General features: G+C 40.1%; 1 protein-coding gene across 1 annotated transcript in view; it reads right to left on the bottom strand.

Annotated features, from left to right (window-relative positions):
• Positions 1-23,173, bottom strand: part of ALK (ALK receptor tyrosine kinase) — a 320,324-nt gene that overhangs the window by 163,010 nt on the left and 134,141 nt on the right. Inside the window, exon 4 of the mRNA XM_074863896.1 lies at positions 10,983-11,184. Within this exon, the coding sequence (XP_074719997.1) occupies positions 10,983-11,184 (202 nt within the window). The remainder of the gene's footprint in view (positions 1-10,982; positions 11,185-23,173) is intronic.

Genomic DNA, 23,173 nt, shown 5'->3' with positions numbered 1-23,173 from the left:
GCTGGAAAGTCTGTTTAAAAGAAAAGCCTGTAAGACAAAACTAGAAGGGAAGAGTATGTTGAGATAGAAGGAGCAGGAAACTCGCTCTGTTTTCAAATTAAAGAAGTCAGTAAAATTATATAGGATTTTTTTTTTTCCTTTCACAATAGAATACTGGCAGCAAGCAATAAGTGAAAAGAAAAAAAGGTGTTCTCAAAAAAAACATTTACAAATTGATAGCAGTCTGATTGTTGATAAACGTTAAAGTTAACGGTATCTCTCATTGTTTGAGAGGGATTGTTTTACCTGGCACTGTCAACTGCAACTGCCTTGATACTGGTAATCAAAATCCCCTATCTAAAACAGAAATAGTAAGAGCAGAGTCATTCCCTTTCAAACAGTCCAGATATATGCCCCAGCCTTGACCTGGAGAAAATACCTAAAGGAATGAAAGAAGTTCCCAGACAACTGGCTTTAAAAAAAAGGAAATCAACTTGTGTCAGATGCTATCTAGAGACCTCTAAGAAATGAGCCTCTGAATAGCTCATCTGGCTTGAAATAATAACAAATTGCAATCATCATGGTTTTGATAGGGATCTGAATTGTCAAAAGCATTAGCCCACACTTCCCACACCACAGCCTCCTGAAAGCCAGGCATTTAGAAAGGAAAGGAGCAGAGATGCAAAAAACCAGTTGCTAGACTTGAGAATGCTGTCTCCATTCAAACTAAGACAATATCCAGATGGATCATCTCATGTTTTGATTTTCTGGTGTGGTACTACATTTAGCTAGACACTCTTCAGATATTTAACATCCTAAAAATAATCAGGTCATCCATTGCACTTAGTGTACTGATAGCAATCTTCCAACTAAAGTTATCTTAACATCAGAGCAAGCACACTGCACAGGGAAAACTTTTCTACACTTTGTATTTTTCTTCTGCTGAAGAAAATCAGATTACTTGGCTTCTTTATTAAAAAGTATTTCAATGTAAATATTTTGATAAAAATCTTCCCCTTAGTGTAATACTGTTCTGTTATAAAGGCATCATAATAACTGGCCACCGACCTGAATATGAGGGACAGCTGAGTTTGTCTCATTTACTGTACTGCTTGTATTCTTTGCTAGAGGAAGAGCAGTCATGAAAACTTCATTGCCTTGTGAAAGATTTAGACTTGCACCAATCTTCTGCAGTCTTATCCTCATGCAAAGTTCATCAAGGATGGCAGACAGTGCTGCTGGTTCAGGTCCCAGTTTAGAATAGCTTTTCCTTGTCAAAAGGAACTTTATTACGGGTCTTTGTGGCCTCAATCCACCAGCGTGAATGGCATGCCAAGCCAGGGATGTTCAGCAAAAGCTCCAATTACATTCAGTAAACAAACTTCACTACTGCTATTTCCAATAGAAAACCATATTTAGGCAGCCTGATATAGGAGGCAACAAATACCATAAGGTTACAAACTGATGTTTATAAAGAGCTGGCAACTGTACTCGGTGACTTGGGAAACTCAGTGTCCATAAAGAAAACCAGATGAACACAACCATTACAAAAAGGTAGGGAAAAGGCAAATACTTTGAAATGCAATGAAGAAGACTGTTCATTTCTGTATACAAGATAGCAAAATGCTACTGTGCAAGCCATGAGTGTTTGTGACTTTGCTATATTGATTCATTTTAAGAACACACATTATACAGCACAGTGTGTGGAAAAGCCTTCTGCCACAGTGCACCAGTCAAGAAATAGCTGTATAAAGCAGATCTGACAACGTTGTCTGAAACCTGTGCCTTTGGTGTTGATGTCAACCCAAAACCATGTTTTTGCCAGACTAGCCTCTGACATTAATGGTTTGCCACTGCCAGTACAAAAGAGCCCTTGAGACAGTATTTTGTTACAGAAATATAATTTCTACTGTACCAGACATGTGCCACAGAAAACAATAAAATTGCAAAGCAAACAAAGGTAGCTATTTGACAGAAAAATGACAGAAAAATGCTTTCAGGCATTAGCAATAGTATTTAACAAATATGGTACACAAGTTTTAAATTAAAAGCTCTGCAAAGTGCTTCACACTGGTGTCAAACACTGCAGTCCTCACTGTATTCCTGTGGAAAGAAAGCCTGTTCAGTACTTTCCTCAATCACTGAAAAAAAACCCAAGCTGCCTCCTCTGCCACCACAGCAAGCGTCAGAATCTAAATAGTTTCTTAGCCTTCATTTCCTTCAAGTTTCCAGGAGGGAATTCATTGAGAATTAACTTGCAAATTCCTGTTGACTAAATCTTGATTTCTTTTTAATATGCAGAAATAAATTGTAAATTAGTGGTCAAGTTTATCAGAGTTTTCTTTCTTCTTCCTTGAGTGGAAGATACCCGATTTACCAGCACTTGAGAATAGCAGGAACCATTCTGGGTGAGGCAGCAATATAGACAGTGTTCTTTAAAGTGAGGGTGCAAAGCTGCGCCTCTGGACTTGACCCCTGTGGTGCAAGTCATGAAACACAACTGAGATAATTTAAGAGCAATACCTGAGAATCAGACTTCGAATGCAGAATCAACCGCATTATCTCTTAGCAGCTGGACAGGTCAAGGACATGATTTTTACGTCTTGCAAGGGTATCAGCACCTAGTTAATAATTTCTCTCTGAATTTGAAGGGAGGAGTACTACCTTGTACCTTGTAAATCTTCTATAGTACTTACTACAGCAGGGTAGATTTGCCTTGGATAAGACAGAGATTCTTAAGCATTAGCAAGGAAAGCCCCAAGGAAATTGTGCACAATGACAAAACCACGCTCCAAGGTGGGACAGCCGCAGAGGAGGGTTGCACAGAACTCAGAAGGTTTTTAAGGTCAAAAATAAGTAGGAGATACAGAAAGCAATTATACCGCAGGCTAGTTATAAAACTTTGCCAACAGCAGAATGACAGAGAGCTTAGCTTGAGGGGAGCAGAAAAATAACTAGAAACAAGGCTGGCAATATTAACGAGGTGTGCTGCCTAGTCTCTGGAAAGAAATGATGGAAGCATTTTGGCTGTGGGAAAGCATACTTGGACACTATGTAGCAAAGGATCCTGAAGAGACTGCTTGCAATTCTGTACAGCAGAAGGGACTCCTAAACGAAGAGAAGAAAGATGACAAAATGAAACGTGTGTGCACGCATGGGAAGAGGAGGCTGGGTGGTGTGTGTATGTGTGCTGGGTTGTTTGCCTGTTTAGGTTTTAGGAAAGGGAAATTCATCCTGGCATGTCTACGCTGATAGGAAGTGCAACACGGGCTAGTGTCAACATGGGCCTGTAAAGATTAGTTTGGGATGACTGAAGTAGAAGGCTTGGGTAGAGAGGAAAACAAGAGATCTATAAAACAAGGAAAGCAAGTTAAAGGAATGAGAGAAGCGAACGGAAAAAACCAACCCAGACTTTGGAAAGTAGTAGCTTAACCAGAAAAGAGGAGCCTGCAAACAATTCTGAAGGACACAACGTATAGAAGTTTAAGATGACAGATTTTTGTGCCCAGTATTTGGACAGTATAAAAGTTGGATTAGGTTTCTTACAGTGGTCTGAAGAAATTGTTTCAGTCATGTAAGAAATAATTTATATTAAGGAATCTTTGGTTTCAAAAGAACAAATACCCAAACCAGCCACTTTTAAGGGTGCCCCAATTCTGTTACCATGGTCAGTTTGGCATCATCTCTACAGGGTCAGATGTGCCAGCTTCTGGAGTTTCATGCACAGAAGCAGCTCCCAGAGCCCAAAGAGGTCACCGACAGGTGCTGCAAGTTTTTGGGAAACCACGAGAATCCTTGGGCCAATGCACACTGGGCATCCAGCTCACCACCTTAGCTCTCCTCTGCTACAGTGTATTCAGCACCATGTTAAAATAAGCAGAAAAGGCTACGCCAATAGGTATCTATAAAACTGAACTCTTACCCGGAAAAATAAGTTTATTTTTCTCCTACTGTTCCATTCTCTACACATTAAGTAATTTGTTTCTGTAGTAAGCTGAATTTTGATATGTTTGACAAAAGTTCTCCTCTTTTGCTACTGCTGCTTTTATTTCAACTTTAAAATGGCTTTTTTCCCCCTGTTCTTTCTTATAATTGTAATTGGAAATAGACTACACAACTCTGGCCTTCTCATTTGCATTTGAATCTGGCAAGCATCAACAAAAAGAAGCATTGCCACCTAATAACTGTCTGATAACATGTATCAGAAGACAAGAAAGAGCATTTTCTTCCTGCTACTGCCCCAAACTGATTTGCAGTCAGTTCGGTTTGGACAGTAATCAAGTGGGGAAAAAAAAAAAAAAAAAGTAATTGCAATTACTCATTACTGAACTTACATTAGTTGGCTTTGGTTGGTTCAAGAGGTTATACAATATTTGTGCTTCACAACATGATATACCATAGTGAATGACACTCAAAATTCAGTTTCTGGTAATATTAATACATCATTCTTTGTAAGAAATAGTTCGCTTCCATACAGATGTTTGTAAGAGGAAATAAACTGCTATGGTCCAATCTCAATTGACAATACAGTAAATCCTTCTGGAGCAGTTTGAAGCTACTGCTTTGTTGCACTTGAGGTTACATGCAAAAATAAGACATGCTCTAAAGCAAACCAATGCTGCATAAAATCTACAAAAAGGATTCAAGTTTATCTCAAGAAATAATATAGCACTTCATCAGCAAGAAAACCACTATGAAGTTTAAAGAAGAAGTGTACAGACCTGTACCTACCTCTAGTGCTAAAGTGACAACTTAATCTACGTAATCTAGTGCTCAAGTGGAATGGGCAAACAATCTTTCCACATCTGCAGACATTTGTATATCAGGTTCATACTGTTTCATAAAGCTTTGAAGGGCTCCATTTCACCTTACACATTCTGAAGGGTTTTGATTTAAATCTCTTCATCCCCTGAAAACAAACTCCTCAAGGTGCCACAACCAACAGAGTTAAAGCTTTCTTCAGATCTAAACTTGAGATACCGAAAAAACCAAGGTTGTTAGGTGGAGATGAAAAATTTCTTTCCAAATACAAGCATCTGCTATGAAAAGGACTGATTCTTCACAGGTATCAAGGACTACATCCTTTGAAAAGGGAAAGGGAAAAAGAGACACACCAACATTTTTTCCCTCTTCTTCTTTCTTTGCATTTAATTTGACAGACTGAAAGGGACTAAAAGTTGGCTAATGGATAACAGCACAGGAAAACTTTAAGTGCTAGTTTTCTGTCTAGAACAATTGAAGTTTCCTCTCTAAAAGTAAGGATTAGTGGTGCCTGGCCACCAAGGCAGGAGAATTCTAAGGAATTCATAAATGCAGATTATTTTTCCAGATTACCTGAATTTCTCAAATGTGTAGTTTAGACTGAATAACTTAAACTCCTGATTTAGAATTCTCTGAGACTAAAATGTGCTGTAAATTTTTTGAGACATATTTTGAAGCCTAAAAATGAATTTAAGTGCCTATATGAAATACCCCCATTACACACACTTTGGTCTTATGTTGAGGTCCAGGGATTTGCAAAACAAAGGCTTGAATTTAGAGAAGTGTTTTTTCAAGGAGAAGGAAGAAACCCCATCCACAAAAAACACCAAGCAATTCATATTATGACTAACCTGAGAAATGTACTTTTAAGGTTAAAGGGTTCCAAGAAAGTAAATTCCTTCTACTAAGTCCATGGTCTGTGAGACAGACTAGTGAAGGTACTGGAAAGAAAGAAAGAAAGAAGAAAAAAACAAAAAAAAAACCAAACAAGAAAAGGAACAACACTAGTACAAGAAATAACCTTCAGACTTCAAGCCCCAAGGTCAAATGTGACAGATGCTAGTGATTCCTTCATTTATTCTTCTTGACATCTATCAATGCAATCAATCTTGAGTGAAGTTGTAGATGGCAGAAAGGGAATAGCCTAACATGATTTGTAGTAACCTTCAAAGCCAAGTGCTTTCTATCTGTTGGAAGTGCTCTGTGCAGAAATATACATGTACCTACTAAAGTACTGGCTATATGAAATAGTAGTATTTTATGGCTTCCTTGCTCGTGCATGCATGTCCAGATCTCAGGTTTTATTTAGGAGACACCTTTTACTTCAGATTTTTACACAAAAGTCTTCAGCCGAATCTCAAGTTTGGTTAAGGCTCCAGACTAGTCTAGAGGTCTTACTCACAGTTCAAAAATCATATATGACTGGCAAAGACATTTTATGTGGTTTGTATAGTTATGCTTAAGTCAAAAGATGTATAGCTCAATACCAACAATTCAATGCAGGGCTTCTACAGTCCACATCCCCTAAGCGTGAGGTGACAGGACAGATCATGTTGATCTGTCAGTGCCACAGCCTCAACTTTCCCTTGTCTCTAAAGTGTTGCAAGGATTTGTAGGAAGAGACAAAGTTCCACTAATGTGAAGCAATTACAATCTAAAAAGACACGGAAAAATATCTAAGAGAAATTACTCTGCTCTTTTCTATAGAGAAAAAGCAGCAACACGACAGAACAGGCGGTGTGCCCAGATCATGCAGGAAGTCTGGGATAGATGTCAGAAGTGAACTCAATCCAGTAGTTCAAATCTTATCTTTTAAATCTACATCTGAACAAGGCTGGCACCCTGGTATTCCTGCTCAAGTAGCTGATCTGAGGAGCTTTGCTGCCTCTCCTCTTCAAGGAGACCTCAATTACCTTCAATCATGTGAACAGTATTAACATCCACTTGTTACATTATTTTTTGGACAAAGAACATGAATATGAAATTAGTGATGAGGGAGGTCTGCAATAAAAGGCCAAATTGAAGTTATGCTATCATTTGCTATGGGCTTATTAAAACGTTTGGTTTGATATAGAGCGTATAATACTGCAACTTACCATTAATAGTGCAGGTAGAGATGTAAAATAATAATGGTAATTAAAATGAACAATGCTATTTTTGTCCTTGCCCAACTCTAACTTCTCCAAAATACACAGATCAAACGAAATAAAAATCAATCCTGTACTACAAACTCTAACCTGGTTGACAAGTTTTCCTCTGTGTTTCCCCACTCTAGTAAGCACATTTCCAATATTACTAGCTTTATAATTATAAATTTAACAGATGGGAAAACAAATAAGAGGTGAAATGAAATCAGTGGCCATGGCGACAGTCTGAGAAGCACCCAGAAGTCAACATTCAAATTGTGGAAGTAACTCTGCTTTGCCAAATAACCAATATGCTATGTAAGCATACTTGCTGCCTCCTCACCTTCGGTAACACAAAAAAGGAAGTCCATTAAATAGCAACAAGAAAGGATTGTATACAGCACCATGGGAGCAGAAAACCAGCAAAAGACATCTAGTGGTATTTGGGGTAAATCAGAAAGGGCTGTGCTCCATGGCCAGAATTATAACAACTCTTTTGCCATTACCAAGGATCTATAGCACTGCACTGGTTCTCTCCCTGTATCATTTTCAGGAGCTTGTAAAACACAACAGAATTGCAAGAGATGCCAGAAGAGACTCACCACATCAAAACCACATGCACAAAGTCAGATCATCTAGATACTCTATCATACAACAAATTGAAGTCTAACAGAATATAGTAATGTGTTGTTCCCCATAGAGAAATCCTACTGATTGCTTAGGACCTAAATTAGAGAAGGTCTAACCAACAGTGTTCCAAAGCCCACAGATTAAATACAGAGTAAGACCCTTCTGCTCTTCAAAAAAAAATAAAAAGGTATACAATTCTGTTGAACTGATAAAGAAGGACATAATTATATTTTGAGTGGTAGGCATTGTTGCAATTATTATATAGAAAAGTTATTATTGTATTTGGCAAAGTTCCTGTATAATACAAAACCGGCATCCCTTTGCCAGCCTCTGGTGTTTCATCACTCAGGAACCATTCACAACTATCACTTCTGGCATATTCTTCCTGGTGTCTGTTCCATCTGCCCTATAGTGCTGCTATGTAATGCATCTTAAATTAGCTAGCTTTCTTCCTACATACAATAGATCAGCTGCAGTGAAATATGTCAAGTAAGAAAATAAAACAAATATGCATCTTCCACACAACAATTTCCGTAATGACTATGCCTCATTATGGAACTGGTACAACTCTAGTCCACAGGCTTGGGCTATTTTTTTCTAGAGAAAATGAGACCAGAGGAGCAAACAGAACATCACTAGTTCTGCCTTTGAGTCTTTGTGCGTGCTGAGTATCCATCGAAATCACACCTGGTATTTTGCACACAAAGACAACACAGTTGAACCCTGGCAACAAATAAATATTGGGCGCTGTGCTGTCTCTACTTGACTAATAAAATTTCATAGCTTTACATATATTCTACTTAAAATCAGCTTCAAGTGCTGTCAACTGAAACCTTTGCTTGCCTGGTTTCACCCTGAATGAAATAGTAATACCTGACAGCATCTACTTTTTTCTCTTTTAAACGTAGGTGAACTGTGAAGACCTTGTAAGATATATTAATATATGTAATTCAGGTTATGTGGTTTAAAAAGAAAAAAAAAGAAGGGTGAAAAGATACTGACACTGTGCATAGTTCAAGATATGAGAAAAGCCACCCTAGAATTAATTTATTGCTTTGCCACCCTTCAGGTGCATTTGTTCCAATAAAACATACTCTTCCTGCTATGAGCTTGATTTTAAGCAATGCATGGACTCGCTACTGCACATACAAGTCACTGGGAACTATGCACACTTTATACCTCTTGGTATAACCTACCTCGATAGAATCAAAGAAGTGTCACCTGTGAAACTTTAAAAATGTTTTTATTTCTAGCACAGGCTTATCACTGAGGAATTCAATTACCTTGTGCCCAGAGCTAAAATTCTTATAAAATTTTAGAAATCACGTGGTTATAACACGGTCAAAGAATTCATTACAAAACAACTCTGCAATTTCCAAGACAAAATAAAATATTAAACAGAGCAGATTTCCACTGTAGGATTGCTAGTTCATTTAAGAACTTTATTGAATTATTCTTGACTTGCAATCAGCTATTCTTGATTCCTATTTAAAGAAAAGAAGATTTTTACAAAACTGAGATTTGCATGTTTTGTTATCAAAGCTGGGATAATCAAATATTATTGCTCCAAACAAAGGGCAGAAGAGCACTCATAAATCCTGGAATGAAGGTTTAGGGCAAATGGTAACAAACTGCTACCCTTTCATCTGTGGCTGCAGTCTATGGGTAGATACTTAACTATCCCTACGTGACATTTATGTGGGCACAATATCGGAGCCTTTCTGCATTGCTGAGCTGGGGGAAGAGCTACTGCCCCTCACAGTGAAGAGACAAGACCACAGGGGGGGGGGGGAAATGAACCAGCCAGTTGCTCCAACTGCAAAGTTTTATAGCACACAGAGTACCAAGGACTCAGCCATACAAAATCATGAAAGCCACAGGCACATCCTTACTACCCTGTGTGCCACAGAAAGGCGGCTGGGGAGCAAGCTACACTTTTTGCAAGCATATGGAATAACCAAGCTATAACCCAAACCACCTTCTTTAAAAGCACAGACCCTCTTTACTGTGGTGACAATCTCCATCTGCCACACCCAGCTGAGTAGTCCATATTGTCTGCAGCAGATGGCAAAGGTAGGCATTTGTTACCATAGTTAGTGATCTTTCCCTTCCCTTCAAGGCTCCTCACATTTGGCACTTGCCTGTGCTCCTGGTGAGTTTTGCCTGCCCACAGATCCAAGCTAGAGCTCCTCCATGCAGCACAGGAAAGCATTTTACACACAGCAGTATTCCCTGCAAGTGCCAAGGAACAGTGGCATTGCCAATGCAGGAGGCACTCTGCACAAAGCATGTTTATTAGCTGTGACACAGAGCACAGCATTTGCAAAGAGCTAAGGAAGAAGACAGCTGCTGCAGCTCCCCTAATTACCTTTCCCCAGACATCAACAGTAATTTACAATTTGGATGATGTTGCTGGAACTAAGTATGATCTAGATCCACACACAAGCTCTCCTCCTCACTTTTATAGGCCATGTGTTAGATGAGAATTACAACTATTCAAACTGTTTCTATGAGTTAGGTTATCTCCTGTAAGGTTTTTTATTGCGCATTCTCCTTTTGCTACTGGAAAATACAGAATTTGCTGTAGACAGTAATCAGATAATCACATCTTGTTACAAGCACAAGCCAGCAGGACTTTGCTATTAGAAACTCTATCACACCAAAAGAACATTTGAGAAGCTTAGTAAAAATTATGCTTCTGAACACGCATTTCACAGCAGAAGTAAAAAGTAAAAATAAAAAAGATCACTATATAGAACAGGTAGAACATGAGACTCACATATATGCAAATTCAATTCTAAGTTACTCCACTACTATAGCATTTTGAAATATTTACTGTGTTCAGCTCCTGCTGTTTTGCTGCTAACCAGATTTTAAAAAAATGCACAGGAAGGCTGACAAATTATGACATCATCAACAATTAAGATTAATTACACAAAGAGGATAAAGCATTTCAAACAGTTGTACCCTTGAAAGATCAAAAGCTTTCCTCCTCTGGCAGTAGCTCTGAACTGCTTTATTGACAAAAGACAGCATTTAAACAAACACAAATGCAAGACAAAACTTAAAATGTATGCAGACACATAAAACTGCAAAGACTCAGTAGATATTCTAAGCCCAATAGTATACTTGGATAAAGAGGTAGTAAAAAGAAATCAGATAGAGCAAATTAGACAGAAAAGCTTTAAACTTAGGATGAGTATCCACACTATGTCTGTACTTGCAAGTGCTGAGAATAAAGAGGATGTTGACTCAGAGACTCACTGTTACATGGATCCAGTAGTTTGCTGATGCTTTGTATAATGAAGTAAGCACCAATCTCCAGCTTCTACAATAATTTAGACCCACGTAAGACAAACATCTACTCCATGTAGTGTCCCACTCCCCTTAGTAGATGTGCAGCATGCATTTTGTGCCTGTACTTCTACACAATCATGTGATTCTTCTCAACTCAAGCTGTGAGTCAAATGAGAGGATAAGACTTACCCATGTTTCTCTGGACTCTCCACTGATAAGATTTCACTGCTGCTTTCATCAATCGGAAGGACACGAGCAATATATTCTCCGCTCTGCTGGTAAAACTTATAAACAGCCACTTGAACTACACATTGGTCACTGCTGCTTCTCAGCCAAGGGCTCAGGATGACAGGGCTTGGCCTCTCTGATGCATTGAGAAACAGAAATGAACCTAGAACAGATGAGGCAACAAGAAAGCTTTAAGAACAATAAAAAGCCCAAAAGCCTCACACAGTACAGATGAATACTTGTCATTTTTATGCCACAGCTCACTCTGTAGTCCTTCCACACCTCCCAGTCAAAGATTATCTTTGCCAGCTAGTTTGGAAAGTTTGCCCGTTTTGTATTAAACCCATTAAGATCTTCCCGGGCAGGTCACATTTCAACTCACCTTTGGATGGTCTAAAACAAAGATTACATTTAGATTTAACTCCTGGAATTAAAGGCATAAAAGTGGAAAAAGCCATACATATTAATGGCAGGGCAAAATAACAAACAGTAACAATAAAACTCAATCAACCAAGAGACTTCCAAAGTTAAGTCCAGGCAGGTGATTAAGGAGTTTTAGATTCTTGCTTTCATGTACTTATTCTTCCTGGACTTCATCCCCATCTCTGTAACCTCTCAGGTGTGGTCCAGACCCAAACATTATGGCCTTGGTTCAGTGGGATCCTTATTTGACAGCTCTGATATATACATTACTATTTTTTAAGTAATACTTTATCTATTCCTCTCACCCAATTAAAGGACACAAATTCAATAGCTGTACTTTTGCTCTTCTATAAACAGAGAAGTGCAGCATTTTTAAGTCATTAGAGTCAGGATAAAGGCCTGACATAATTTTATTTCTTCAGCAATTCATTCTAATGTATTAATTTTATATGCAGCTAATCCACATTAAACATTTCATTATTATCCAGTACATTGACTCCCTTGGCCTAATCCTTTTTCAATACAATATGAGGCTTACCCAGTGGGACAGAGGTAATGTATTTTCATCACACTGTTGCTCATATCAGGTAAGTCAAATTACTCCCTTTTGGCAGCTGACCAATTTACCAATTTGTCCACAGAGCAAGCACGCAGGGGTGTGTAGTTGGTAAATGAAAGGTGCAGATAGGTAAATGGAAGGGACCAACCCCTGAAGCAAGAAAAATTGTGATACTCCACTGATTCTAGCAAGACTGGTCAGATAATCAAGACAACGAGATTTTAATTTCCTGGAGCATCCATTAATAAAGCCTGCCTGTTAATACTTAAAACATGCAGATCTGATGAACAGTTTAATTTCATAGAGAGAGAAACTAAGGCTCAACAGGTCAGTAATTTAAACCACTTTTTAAGCGTGCATGAATTTTAGCAGGAGCAGCAGCTTGTTTTTGAAAATACCAAGGCTGAATCTTCAGAGGAATGATTTTCCCCATCACTGAGCATGGCTCAGCTGAGATCCAGGGTGCCTATGAAATCCTGTGGAGGGGCCACAAATGGATCCTGTTCGCTTTCCCCTCGGTGTCTAAACTGTGGCCACAAGGTGCAAACCAGCCACTCTGAGCTCCTGTGGTAGTTCACCTCATCCTAAAATGGATCTGGTGAATTGTCCTTTGGTGGTTCCCATTTCTCTCCACTGAACTGAGGGTCAAGAGCTCAGATTTTAATACCTTACTGTCAGATACCAGTTTAGAAAAGGGGAATTGCACTCGTGCTCACAGATGTCCCCTTTGAAAAAGTCTGATTTGGCAATTCATCTCTGGTCACACACAGGGTAATAATGGAAGGGCTAAAAATGAAACCTGGATTTCTGTCAGTCATCATGTTTCTCTTCCATACACACAGTTATCATAAGCAGCATTTTTGACATACTTGTCAAAAACAGTGGTTTTGACATTGGCATTACGTTATTGACATATCTAAAACTAGAAAACATTTGTACTGAAAGAAACACACAGAAATACATGAGGTACAGCCTGCTCAAATGTTGAGGTTTGTAAACAGAGAGGAGTAAAATGTAGTTGCAGCATTTTTTTTTTATTAATGAGATTCCTTTATGTGAAATAATAGCGTTTAATCCAGTTACTAATGGAATGGTTTGATGAGTTTAAACAAACTCTGCTATTGTCACAATTATATATACACAGTATTTTTGCTGGTCAGTAAAATAAAAACAAAAACCCAGCCACATGTATCATCCTTCCCTGTCTCTCCCCTTTGTTGCAAACAAAAGAGAATTAGAGCACTAAATCTTGTGGCTTTAATTGTACCATCCCCATAAGAACACTGAAATCTATGACATGAAAGGGAGCAAAGAGACTTCTGCTGGTGGCAGAAAGACACTAAGTGTCGCAATAATTACTGATGGTAACTTGCCAGGTGAAAGAGCCATTTGCTCATCTTACTGCCTTGCAACAGGGAGTCAGATTTTTAAAATAATAAACAAAGGCAGCTCTCCTTCCTTCTTTTCTTGCGGTGGTTCTAAATAAAAGAGAGCTTCCAAGGATAGTCCCTCTTATGCCCTAACTTGGGGCCAGGTTTGAAGCATCAGTGAAGTCTAGGAGTAGCCAAGGCTAGCTGCTACAGCAAATTCCTGAGATGGTCACTAACCTCTTTTGTTTTGGCTTTTATATTTCTACTCCCTATTTACAGGGCTCCCTCTTTGCAATTGTGGCTTATTACTTATTACATGGCCACTTCCACCTACTGGATTATATTACTAAAAGAAATACAATGTTGCTATGGTGAGGGCTACCCCAGCACACTCTCCCAGGACTCTTGGAGGAACAGCCCCACACCACGCTGCTCTGAAGCGGTGCCTAGAAAATCACTCTGAAGTCCTGGTTGGCTATTACAATGTGTTGGCCTCATCACTGGTACACTGTCTTGCCAGAAATGTCCTCCTAGTGCATACTTTTGGGGAGATCACCTACCTGGGCAAATACTAGAGCTGTCACAGATTATCTTTTTTAAAAAAAAAATAAAATAAAATTTAAAAAGGGAAAGAATAAACATAACTTTGTTCTTGCTTTTGAAAGCTCAACCATCTTGCGGGTGACTTCCCCGTCTGCTGCGGTGTTCTCCTTTTGCTCTTACTGCTCGTCTAGTCCATAAATGCTAAGGAAAGAACGATCAGCGCCTCATTTGGCTCTGGTGTTACTGGAACTGTTTCCAAAGCTGAAATGAGGGATGTTTGCTATGAAACCACATAGAAAGTGCAGAGGCTTTGTTACACAGCAATAAACTTGAAATGCCAATTCAGACAAATGCAGTTTCACGAATTTGCTGTCTCCAAAGCATACATGACTATCTGTCAGTCAACTGCATATATACACACACATACACAAAGACAACAACCCGCTGACAGAGACTCAAATCCTCTTTCGTTAAAGTTGACAGGACTTATGCTACTGAAATCAATGGCTTCAAACCCCACAAAGGAATAATTAACGTGTCTAAAGTGAGAAATGATACATTTTGAACAGAAATCCTTACACTTCTTCCCTCAAAGGCAAAATCTCTCAGTCACTGCTTGCCACTGTTTCATGCGACAGTCTCCCACGGGATCAATATGAGCACCATTTCCATGATCAGATTGAAGACTACTACTTAGAAAGAGTTAAAAGATCACATGGAGATCAATTCACCATGCATGCCAAGGGAGAGAAGAATATTCTGTTTCACGCCAATGGACTTTCTGGGCAAAATTAGAAGCTACATGTTCACTTGTATTTTCCTCCAGTGGGAAGGAATCCCTGTGGCATGCTCTATCTGAGATCATCGTGCAGACCCGTAAGACTCTAAGGTGCCAGCTATGATTTCCTTGCACTTACTTTCTCCTATTAGCTTGCAGCTCTAATAAGGCTCTTGGGATCTTCCTGGGTGAATAGCTAGAAAAAGCACTGTAGCTTCAAACAAACTTCTGCTGCTATTTAGATATCAAGGGATATAAGCTGAGATGAAAGGCCCCTTCACGGTACATGCTGCCAGTGTCATGTTCTATTGCTCAGGACTCTGAAGGGTCTATTCACTTTTCAGAAAGATGTTCACCAATGAGTCATTTCAGGAGTCTTCTGCTACAGGTTTTAAATCGGACTCTTGCTGCACAGCGCAATGCTGATATTAAAGAGGTGCAGTTAAAATAATCACATAGTAACTAGATATACAGCCACAGACTCAGGCACTTAGCTCTGCCTGGGTCCTGAGCTCATTCATCGTCATCATCACACAGAACCATGTAGTTGCAGAGGGAACAGCATTCAGTACTTTTCACCAAATACACCTGTGTTTGCGTTATATGCCAGAAACCCTACTAGCTGATATTGTTCGGTGGTGTTTCAGAAACTGCTGGTCTAAATGCAAATACTTAATTTTCCACATTTCCCCTAAACGCTCACAAACTGTGGGAAAAACCTACCAATAGCAGTCAGCTTCTGATCCTGTTTTTCCCTACCTTTTTAATACCTGCAGCCATAACGCAATGGTTTTATTCATCCTCATGCGTTGTATCTGATAACATTTCTGGCAACGTGCTGTCACTTCAGACAAACACACATGAAAAGATATGCTCAAGCACAGGGAATTATTGCAATTGACATAAAAGCAGTATTACAAGACAAATTAATATATCTTGCATGAAAAATTGCTGTTGATCCTTTGGAAGCTTGTTTACAACATTTTAACATTCATGTCACAAAAAGGGAAGGGTGGCTTATCAGCTTAGTAGCAAGATGTTTCTGAGATGATGAAGACAGCGTTGAGTTGCGCTGTTCAGGACTAATGAGGTAACAGAGATATTTGTAAACAAGAAAACTGATGCTAATGTGTGTACAGAGGCACGATGAATAAAGCACCTGTCCAAAAAAGTTTTCAAATGAAGGGGTATATACTGGTAAGACTGCAACTCAAAACTACACCAGCAAGGAAGCCCATTCCTACAACCTCTGGCCCAACATCCTTGTTTGATACGGATGCACAAAACACCTGACAGTCATGCCAGTGAATGCTGAGGCAACCCTGAGATGTTCAAAAGACAGAGCCATCACTTGGCCCTAGGAACTGGGCAAACTTAGTATCCTATTGCTAGCCCCTTTAAAAGCTGGTCATCTGATAGGTACCCAATGGCTTTGAATGCACCCTGCTAACTGCTCATACCTTAAATCCTTCCTAGTCAGTCTCAGGGTAAATGCAGTAGAGCCAGGTCAGGTTCTTCTGCTAAACAACTGCATGGTGCTCAGTGAGGTCAGTGCACCCTATTGCATCCTTTGACCTTTCTGAGGCAACAGTCTAGGAGAGTTGACTGCAGGCCAAAAACACAGCAGCCAGAGAAGTTACAATGAAAAATAAAGTTCTCCAGGGAAGTGTTCACTGCAGAAAACAGCAAGCAGCTCTTCTGGGACAAACACATGGACGCAACTCCTCAACTTGCACCTGAGGTCTAGGAGATCCAGCATGAGACGTTCTTGTATACCTGATATCGCACAATCAAATGAGATCCTAAAGACATGACATCAAGCAGGGCAATGGGACATAATCAGTTAAAAAGTGGCGTGCATTAGAATTCATGAAGAGGGAAGTTCACATTATTTGAAAATAATATTTGGCAACACACCCAAGCCAACAGTACACACAGAGCAGACATCCAGATACCTGATACGAATTAAAGTATCCCCATGCCAATTCAAGCAGATTTCTTCCCTAATAACTAAAGACCACAGTTTTGTTATTTTAACTTATTTTCTTGAAAAGCAAGGCTCAAAACACAGCTAGGCTGACAATCTGATCAGTTATAAAGCAGCAATTTAACAATCCTTGGCAAAACGGATAGATTGTTATTCTGAACATAAACTCCATCTTCCTACTAAAAGGATTTTATTACCTTTCACGTACAAGTTCAATACTCTACCAGATTAAATTAGAGCTGTAAAAACTATTAACAGTCAACGTCTGTTGGGGACTGTACAGTAGAAAAAAAAAATTTAAATCAAGTTTTATGGTCTTTGGAGATGCTGACTTGAGAGAACATTTCCACTAGTATCACAAAACATCCCACAGAGCTGGTCTTTGGATTCTTCATTTTACACAACTTCCAAATTAAGTGTTCAAGCAAAACTCTCATAGCAGGAGCTCAGTAGTTGGTAAAAGCCCTGGAAGATCTGGGCGCTACCTGAGTGACAACATTAAGAAAAGATACTGCTATACTTTTTCTAGGCTTATTTATATGGATTTTCTAATTGCCTCATCAAGGCTCTAAAATGTGCTGAACACTAAGAATGTGAATAGTCTCCAGTGCTGAGTGCAATGTGACTGTATAAGAACCAGAAGATTTGCAACATGCTATACTTGCCTCTGACTTAAAATTCATGAAGGTAACAGCCTTTGAATTATTACAGAATTTGGAGCTGAACAATTCTTAACAGTCTAATTATGGTAATTGGATGATATCTTACTTCTTCTGAAGTCGATCAGAGTTCTTGCTATTAGCTTAAATAGAACCAGGACTTCACTTCTAATACCTAGCAGGTATGTGAGCACGTTTCTCTAGATGATGCAAGAGCAATTCAGAAACACTAATGAATTCATACTAACTCTTGTGGGCATGTAATATATTTCACAAATGGACAAGTTAAGGTACACATTAAACAACTGCAAACAGCATGTGGCCAAGATTGGTATCAGAGCAGAGATCTGCAAGTCAAAGATCTTTAAAATTACCTTCTATTCAAGTATTTTTCATTTCCTAAATATAAAGAGGAAGGTAAATAATCCATCAACGCAAAATAAAGTCAAATTTTGTCCTCTCACTAAGGCATCAAGTAAATTTGATTTGCCTCATATGATTTCTCTTAAATTCAAAGACTTCACTCATATAAAACCTTCTCCCTCAAACAACCAATATTCACTGTGATCCTTGGGAACTGCAGCAATGCTATAGAAACATAACTTAAAGTTAGGAAAGACAGAAGTCCTCCCTTTTTTCGTATTCGAGTCCCAGAAATTTTCCTTATTAATTTACCCGTTCTCTCAGAGGCAACCCTGAAGCTTTACATGCAGAGGGAGCAGCCTCCTAGCAGTGACCTTCACACAGCTCTTTTACAGGTTTCCCCTGTTGCTTCCCTAAACTCGGGTGTAGTGTGTGAGCTGAAGACCAAAGGAACATTATTATAAAAATTTATTACTATTTATCAGTTTAAATTCCAATAATCCCTAGCATATCCATATGGAAAATTGAATCCCATCACACTACTTACTTTAGATAGACAACAATAAAAGATGTTTTTCTCACGAAGCATTTTACATCTAGTTTTTCAAAAGGAAGAAGTCAGAATGAAGAAGAAAACAACTAAAAGCTCCAGGTATTGCCTTCTGTAATGGGAGTTAGAGCCAGATGCTTTTACAGCCCAATTCTTAAATGACTCAGCAATGTTTGCTCCCAGCTGAAAAGCACTGAACTGAAAAAAGTAGTTAGTTAATTAAAAACTTAAAATTCAATGCTGAAATTAAAATCTTTCCTAGAGAATGACAAAAGATGTTTAAATAATTCAGTCTTGCACAGCTGATTAACCAATATGCATCCTCCCTTTTGCTCCTGACGGTGGCGAATGGCAAGTTACTTTTGAGATCTCTGTTCCGAGACTAGAGGATGGGAGAATTTTCTGTCACCATGAGCAAGACAGAGAAACAGACCCGAAGGGAAATCTAAGAGGAAGCTGGTTCTGTCAATAAAAACAGAGAGGCAGAACGCCCGTTCAGTACTTCATAGCGTGCACGGTAGTTAAGGGGAGGGTGTGAAAGGAAGCCTAACGGTGTGCCTCTAGTTGCCACTTCGCTCTCGAGTGTGCTTATTCGATTACACTCAGGAGGCTAGAAGCTTAAAAATTAAGAAGTTTGACAATACTCTAATGCGCAAGTACCTGAACAGAAATGTTCCTGGAACAGAATGGGTATTGCAACAACTCACAGTTCAGTAACGTCAGAGACCACATTAAACAAGTAGCAAGTACTGCGAGTTATTCCCCTGAAGAACTAGAAAAGCCACAAGAGAAGGTGCATAATTAAATCTATTTGGTGTAGTCCTCCTCCTTTTTCATTCTGTGCCAGGATTAAACTCATCACATAGAGGCTGCCATTATGTCAGCTTTAAGTGCACAAGAGTCATAACTCAGACCATTGGAGAATCACAAAACTGGTCCACAGATAACATAAACAAGATAAATCTTGAGTAGATGGTGTATTTTAATGTCTCATACATTTTAATCTGTCCTTGTCAGCCTCTCCTTTACATACATACATGTACACTCATACACACAGTACCACAAGACAATTAGTTGGCTAACTCTCCCCAAAATGATTGGGAAAGGTGATGATCCTATCCAGAGCTTGTCGAATGCCTGATAGCATAAAGCATCTGTTGCCAAATTCCTGCCCATCCTGAGGCTCAGCCATCCTTCCTCCATCTCTAGTCTCCATGCCACTTCCATCCCAGATCTGCCTTTCAGCAGCTCAGTTATCAGTTCTGCACTATCAATTCCGCATGCCAGTTTTGCCTGGCAGACCCCTTTCCACTCATCTTTTAGCTCCAGAGCTTCCTCATATTTTCTGTGCTTTCCTAAGTCATCACTGCAGGGATGACAAGACAGAAGAGTGCCTTGGCACACCAGTTGTAGGATGGAAAGAAATGCAGATGGCAGAAACCTTTTGAGGACCACTCTGCTCTCCTGTGAAAACTGCACTGGCTGCTGGTTTTCCTTCCGCTGATTCAAAAAACCCACTTAACATTCATGTATAGGAAAAAAGCAAGCTTCACCCACATATCATTTGTCAAGGAGCAGAAAAGTGAGGGGACAACAACCCTTTCCCCTAGGTCTGACAATGGGCTAGATCTTCCCTGAACATTGACAGACATGCTGAAAAATGACGTGGCAATCAATGAAAGAGAACAGGAGTCCAGGAGCTTACATATAACGACTTTTCCCTGGGCCTTCAGATCATTTATAAAAAGTGTTCTCCAACAAGACAGTTAAACTTCACATTTAGATAGCATTTTATAAATTCAAAACATTGCACAAACATTAACTGATTAAACCCCAGGATTCTAAAAAGCCATTTTTCAAATTGGAAAAGAGCACAGAAATGAGGGGCTTGCCTCCTTAATGCAATAAAATCAGGCATCACACAGAATTAGTAGTTTGAACTGCTGAAGTGCCAACGATATTATTTATGATGGCAACATTCATTTGAAAGAGCCGGTTTCATCTGCTTCTTGCAGTTTGCTCTTTAATGAAAACTCTAACTAATTTGCCTTGTTCATGAAATAAAACAGATTCTCCTTTCTGTTCCAGAGGTAGTGGCACAGGTGAAGGAAGGAGGATGTTTCAGATGAAGGCTATGTGTCCTGGTGAGATCAGATCTCAATAGAATGGACTCCAGCTGTCTGGTCCCAGTCCTGGCTTCTGGAGTGCCTTCCAGCACAAGGAAGGAAATGGCCTGCCCACTGCTGTCACTGTTTTAAAACAGGATCACTGAACCACATGAACTGGAAGGCCCCTCTGCAGGTCTTGGTCCAACATCCTGCTCCGAGCAGGACCACCATCAACACTAGATGAGAGCAGCTGCAGCTTTGTCTGGTCAAGTCTCAAAAGCCTCTGGGCATGAAGATTTGACAGCCTCTCTGGTTAACCTGTTCCACCACTGCACCCCCCTCCTGGGAAAAGTCTTCCCTAAAGTCTAACCTGGACCTCCCAAACAGCAAACTATCGCCTTTGTATCGTCTGCTATGGCTGAGAACTATTTGCCTCAGCTGTCTTTGTATCTCTCCATTGAGGGGCTCTAGGCCACCACTAGTTCACCTCTCAGACACCTCTTTCCAGCCTAAGCAAGCCCACCTCCCTCCAGCTCTCTGAGGGGGTGTGTCCTGTGGGCCCCTGAACACACCAGCAGCCTCTACTGGGGCCTGCTGATTTCTCCACATCCACCTTGATCTGGGAAGGAGAACTGAGGATGGACACAGAAACCCAGGTGTGGCCTTTACCACCACTGGGCAAGCTGGCATAGTAACTTCTCTCAGTGTCGGCTGCCTTCCTCCTATCTTATTTGGGGTTGGATGGCTGCCTACCCTTTTTGTGATGGGTTGGGTCCTCTGTAACCTGCAAGTCCTCTTCAACAGGACTACTCAGGCCACTGCTTCCCAGCCTGAGGGGATGCTGCACCATCAGGTCCTGGTCCAAGGGCAAAGCTTCTCACTGGCAGCTCCATAAGGCTCCTGTTAGACCAGTCCTCAAGTTTACCAAGGCCCCTCTGGAGCAAAACTGCCATTCACTCCATCAGGCAAGCCTCCTCTCCTCTCAGTTGAGGATCATCTACAAATTTGACCAGTGACTCATCATCCAGGTCATGGATGAGGATATTGAGCACTACCAGCCCTAGTACTGGTTCCTGGGGTCAGCTCTGCTCAGTGCCGGCTGCACTGGGCATGAAGCACCAAATATTATTAGCCTCTGAGCCCCAAAGTCCAGCCAGGTTTCAGCCTGCCCAACTGGCTGCTCACCCACCCAGACCTCATTAGTTCCCACATGAGAATGCTGGGGATGATGGTGCCTAAAGCCTTACTAAAGTCAAGGTGAAGTACATCCTTTGCTTACACAGCCAGTCATTTGACACAGAAGGACATCAAGCTGGTGAACTATGATTTGTCCTTGGTAAATCCATGCTAAGTGTTCCCAATTATTTTCTTGTCCTCTACCTGTTTGGGAATGGAGTCCAAGAGGACATGCTCCATATTCTTTCTAAGGACTGATATGAGGCAGATCAGTATATAGTTCTCCAAGTCCTCCATCTTGCCATTAGAAATGAACGTACTACTAATATATTCCAGTTGTCAAGGACCTCCTTCAATTGCAGTGATTTCTCATAGATTTTAGATACAGCACCTTTGGGTGTACCCAGTTCCAGGGATTTGAATGCATCCAACTTCTCTAAGGAGTCCCTAACTTTGTGCTCTCCCAATCCTGGCTGCCCCTTTCCTGAAACCATGCTGTTCCATGCCAAGGTCTGGGGGCTGTCTTGGCCTGTAAATGCACAAGAAAGCCACTGAGTACTTCCACCTTCCCAGTAGCACCTGTCACTAGGTCGTGTTGTCATCTCCTTCTAAAAATGCTTTAACATGTACCAAGGAAGACCAATGGATCGTTTCTAATACTTTTTTTACAGGGTCTAGGAGTCTCACTGAAGGCCAGACCTCTTTACAGAAAATACGTTAGAAAGTCACTGCACCAAAGAGTCCAAGAGAATGAGGGAAAAGACAGCTGTCAGCTATGAATGGACAGACAGTGACAATGGCACAAAAGAAAACAAAGAGGAGCTTCAGTCATGTCAACAGTGACCACTAAAGCACATGTATCTCAAAATATTTCTGCTACAATACCAAACCATAATTCCCATGCCTTGTCTCTCCTCTTCAGTTTGCTATTCTTACTGTGATTGCACTGCAATTCACTTAGAAATTACTTTTCAGCTGAGGAAGAGCCATTTCTTCTTTATTTATTCCGTAAACTTCCTATCACACTTTTGGGCTCTAAATACAATGAACTGACTGAAATAATAAGGACCCTGCTTTTTCCAGTGCAGACAACCAAACCCTCCACTCTTCTTGCAAACAAATACCCGTGGGGCTTCAATGTGGGTTTCACATGAGTATGAACTGTAGAAGTTCAAACTCCCAATGAACATTATGGATGAAAGACTTTACAGCTCTTTTGCTCTAAAAACAAAACACGCAGCCACAGGGGATCTGCCCACTGAACAGGGCATGCCAATCATCTCACATGTATGCCTTTTAAATCAATTCCACTTCTCAAGAGATAAATGTTTATCTTAAAAAATAACAAATTTGGACAGGACAAAGCCTAGCTATAATGGAAAAAAATTACACAAAATTCAATTAAACAGTACTAACTGTTATACTTCATAGGAGTTTTCTTCTTTGTGGAACAATCAGAAAAGAATACTTAAGCATCTCTGAAATGTCATCACAGCCCTACCAAGCATTTCTGCCTCAAAACCAAACTAAGGAAGACACGTACACTATTGTTTGGGGAGAGGTGGGTGGAGGTGTATCTGCAAAGTGGTACAAGGCTCTTCTGATCAAATACATTCACTTTTCAGCCTTATTGGAA

Source organism: Strix uralensis, chromosome 3 (assembly GCF_047716275.1).
Source record: "Strix uralensis isolate ZFMK-TIS-50842 chromosome 3, bStrUra1, whole genome shotgun sequence".
NCBI lineage: Eukaryota > Metazoa > Chordata > Aves > Strigiformes > Strigidae > Strix > Strix uralensis.
This window is presented reverse-complemented; position numbering and strand designations above follow the sequence as displayed.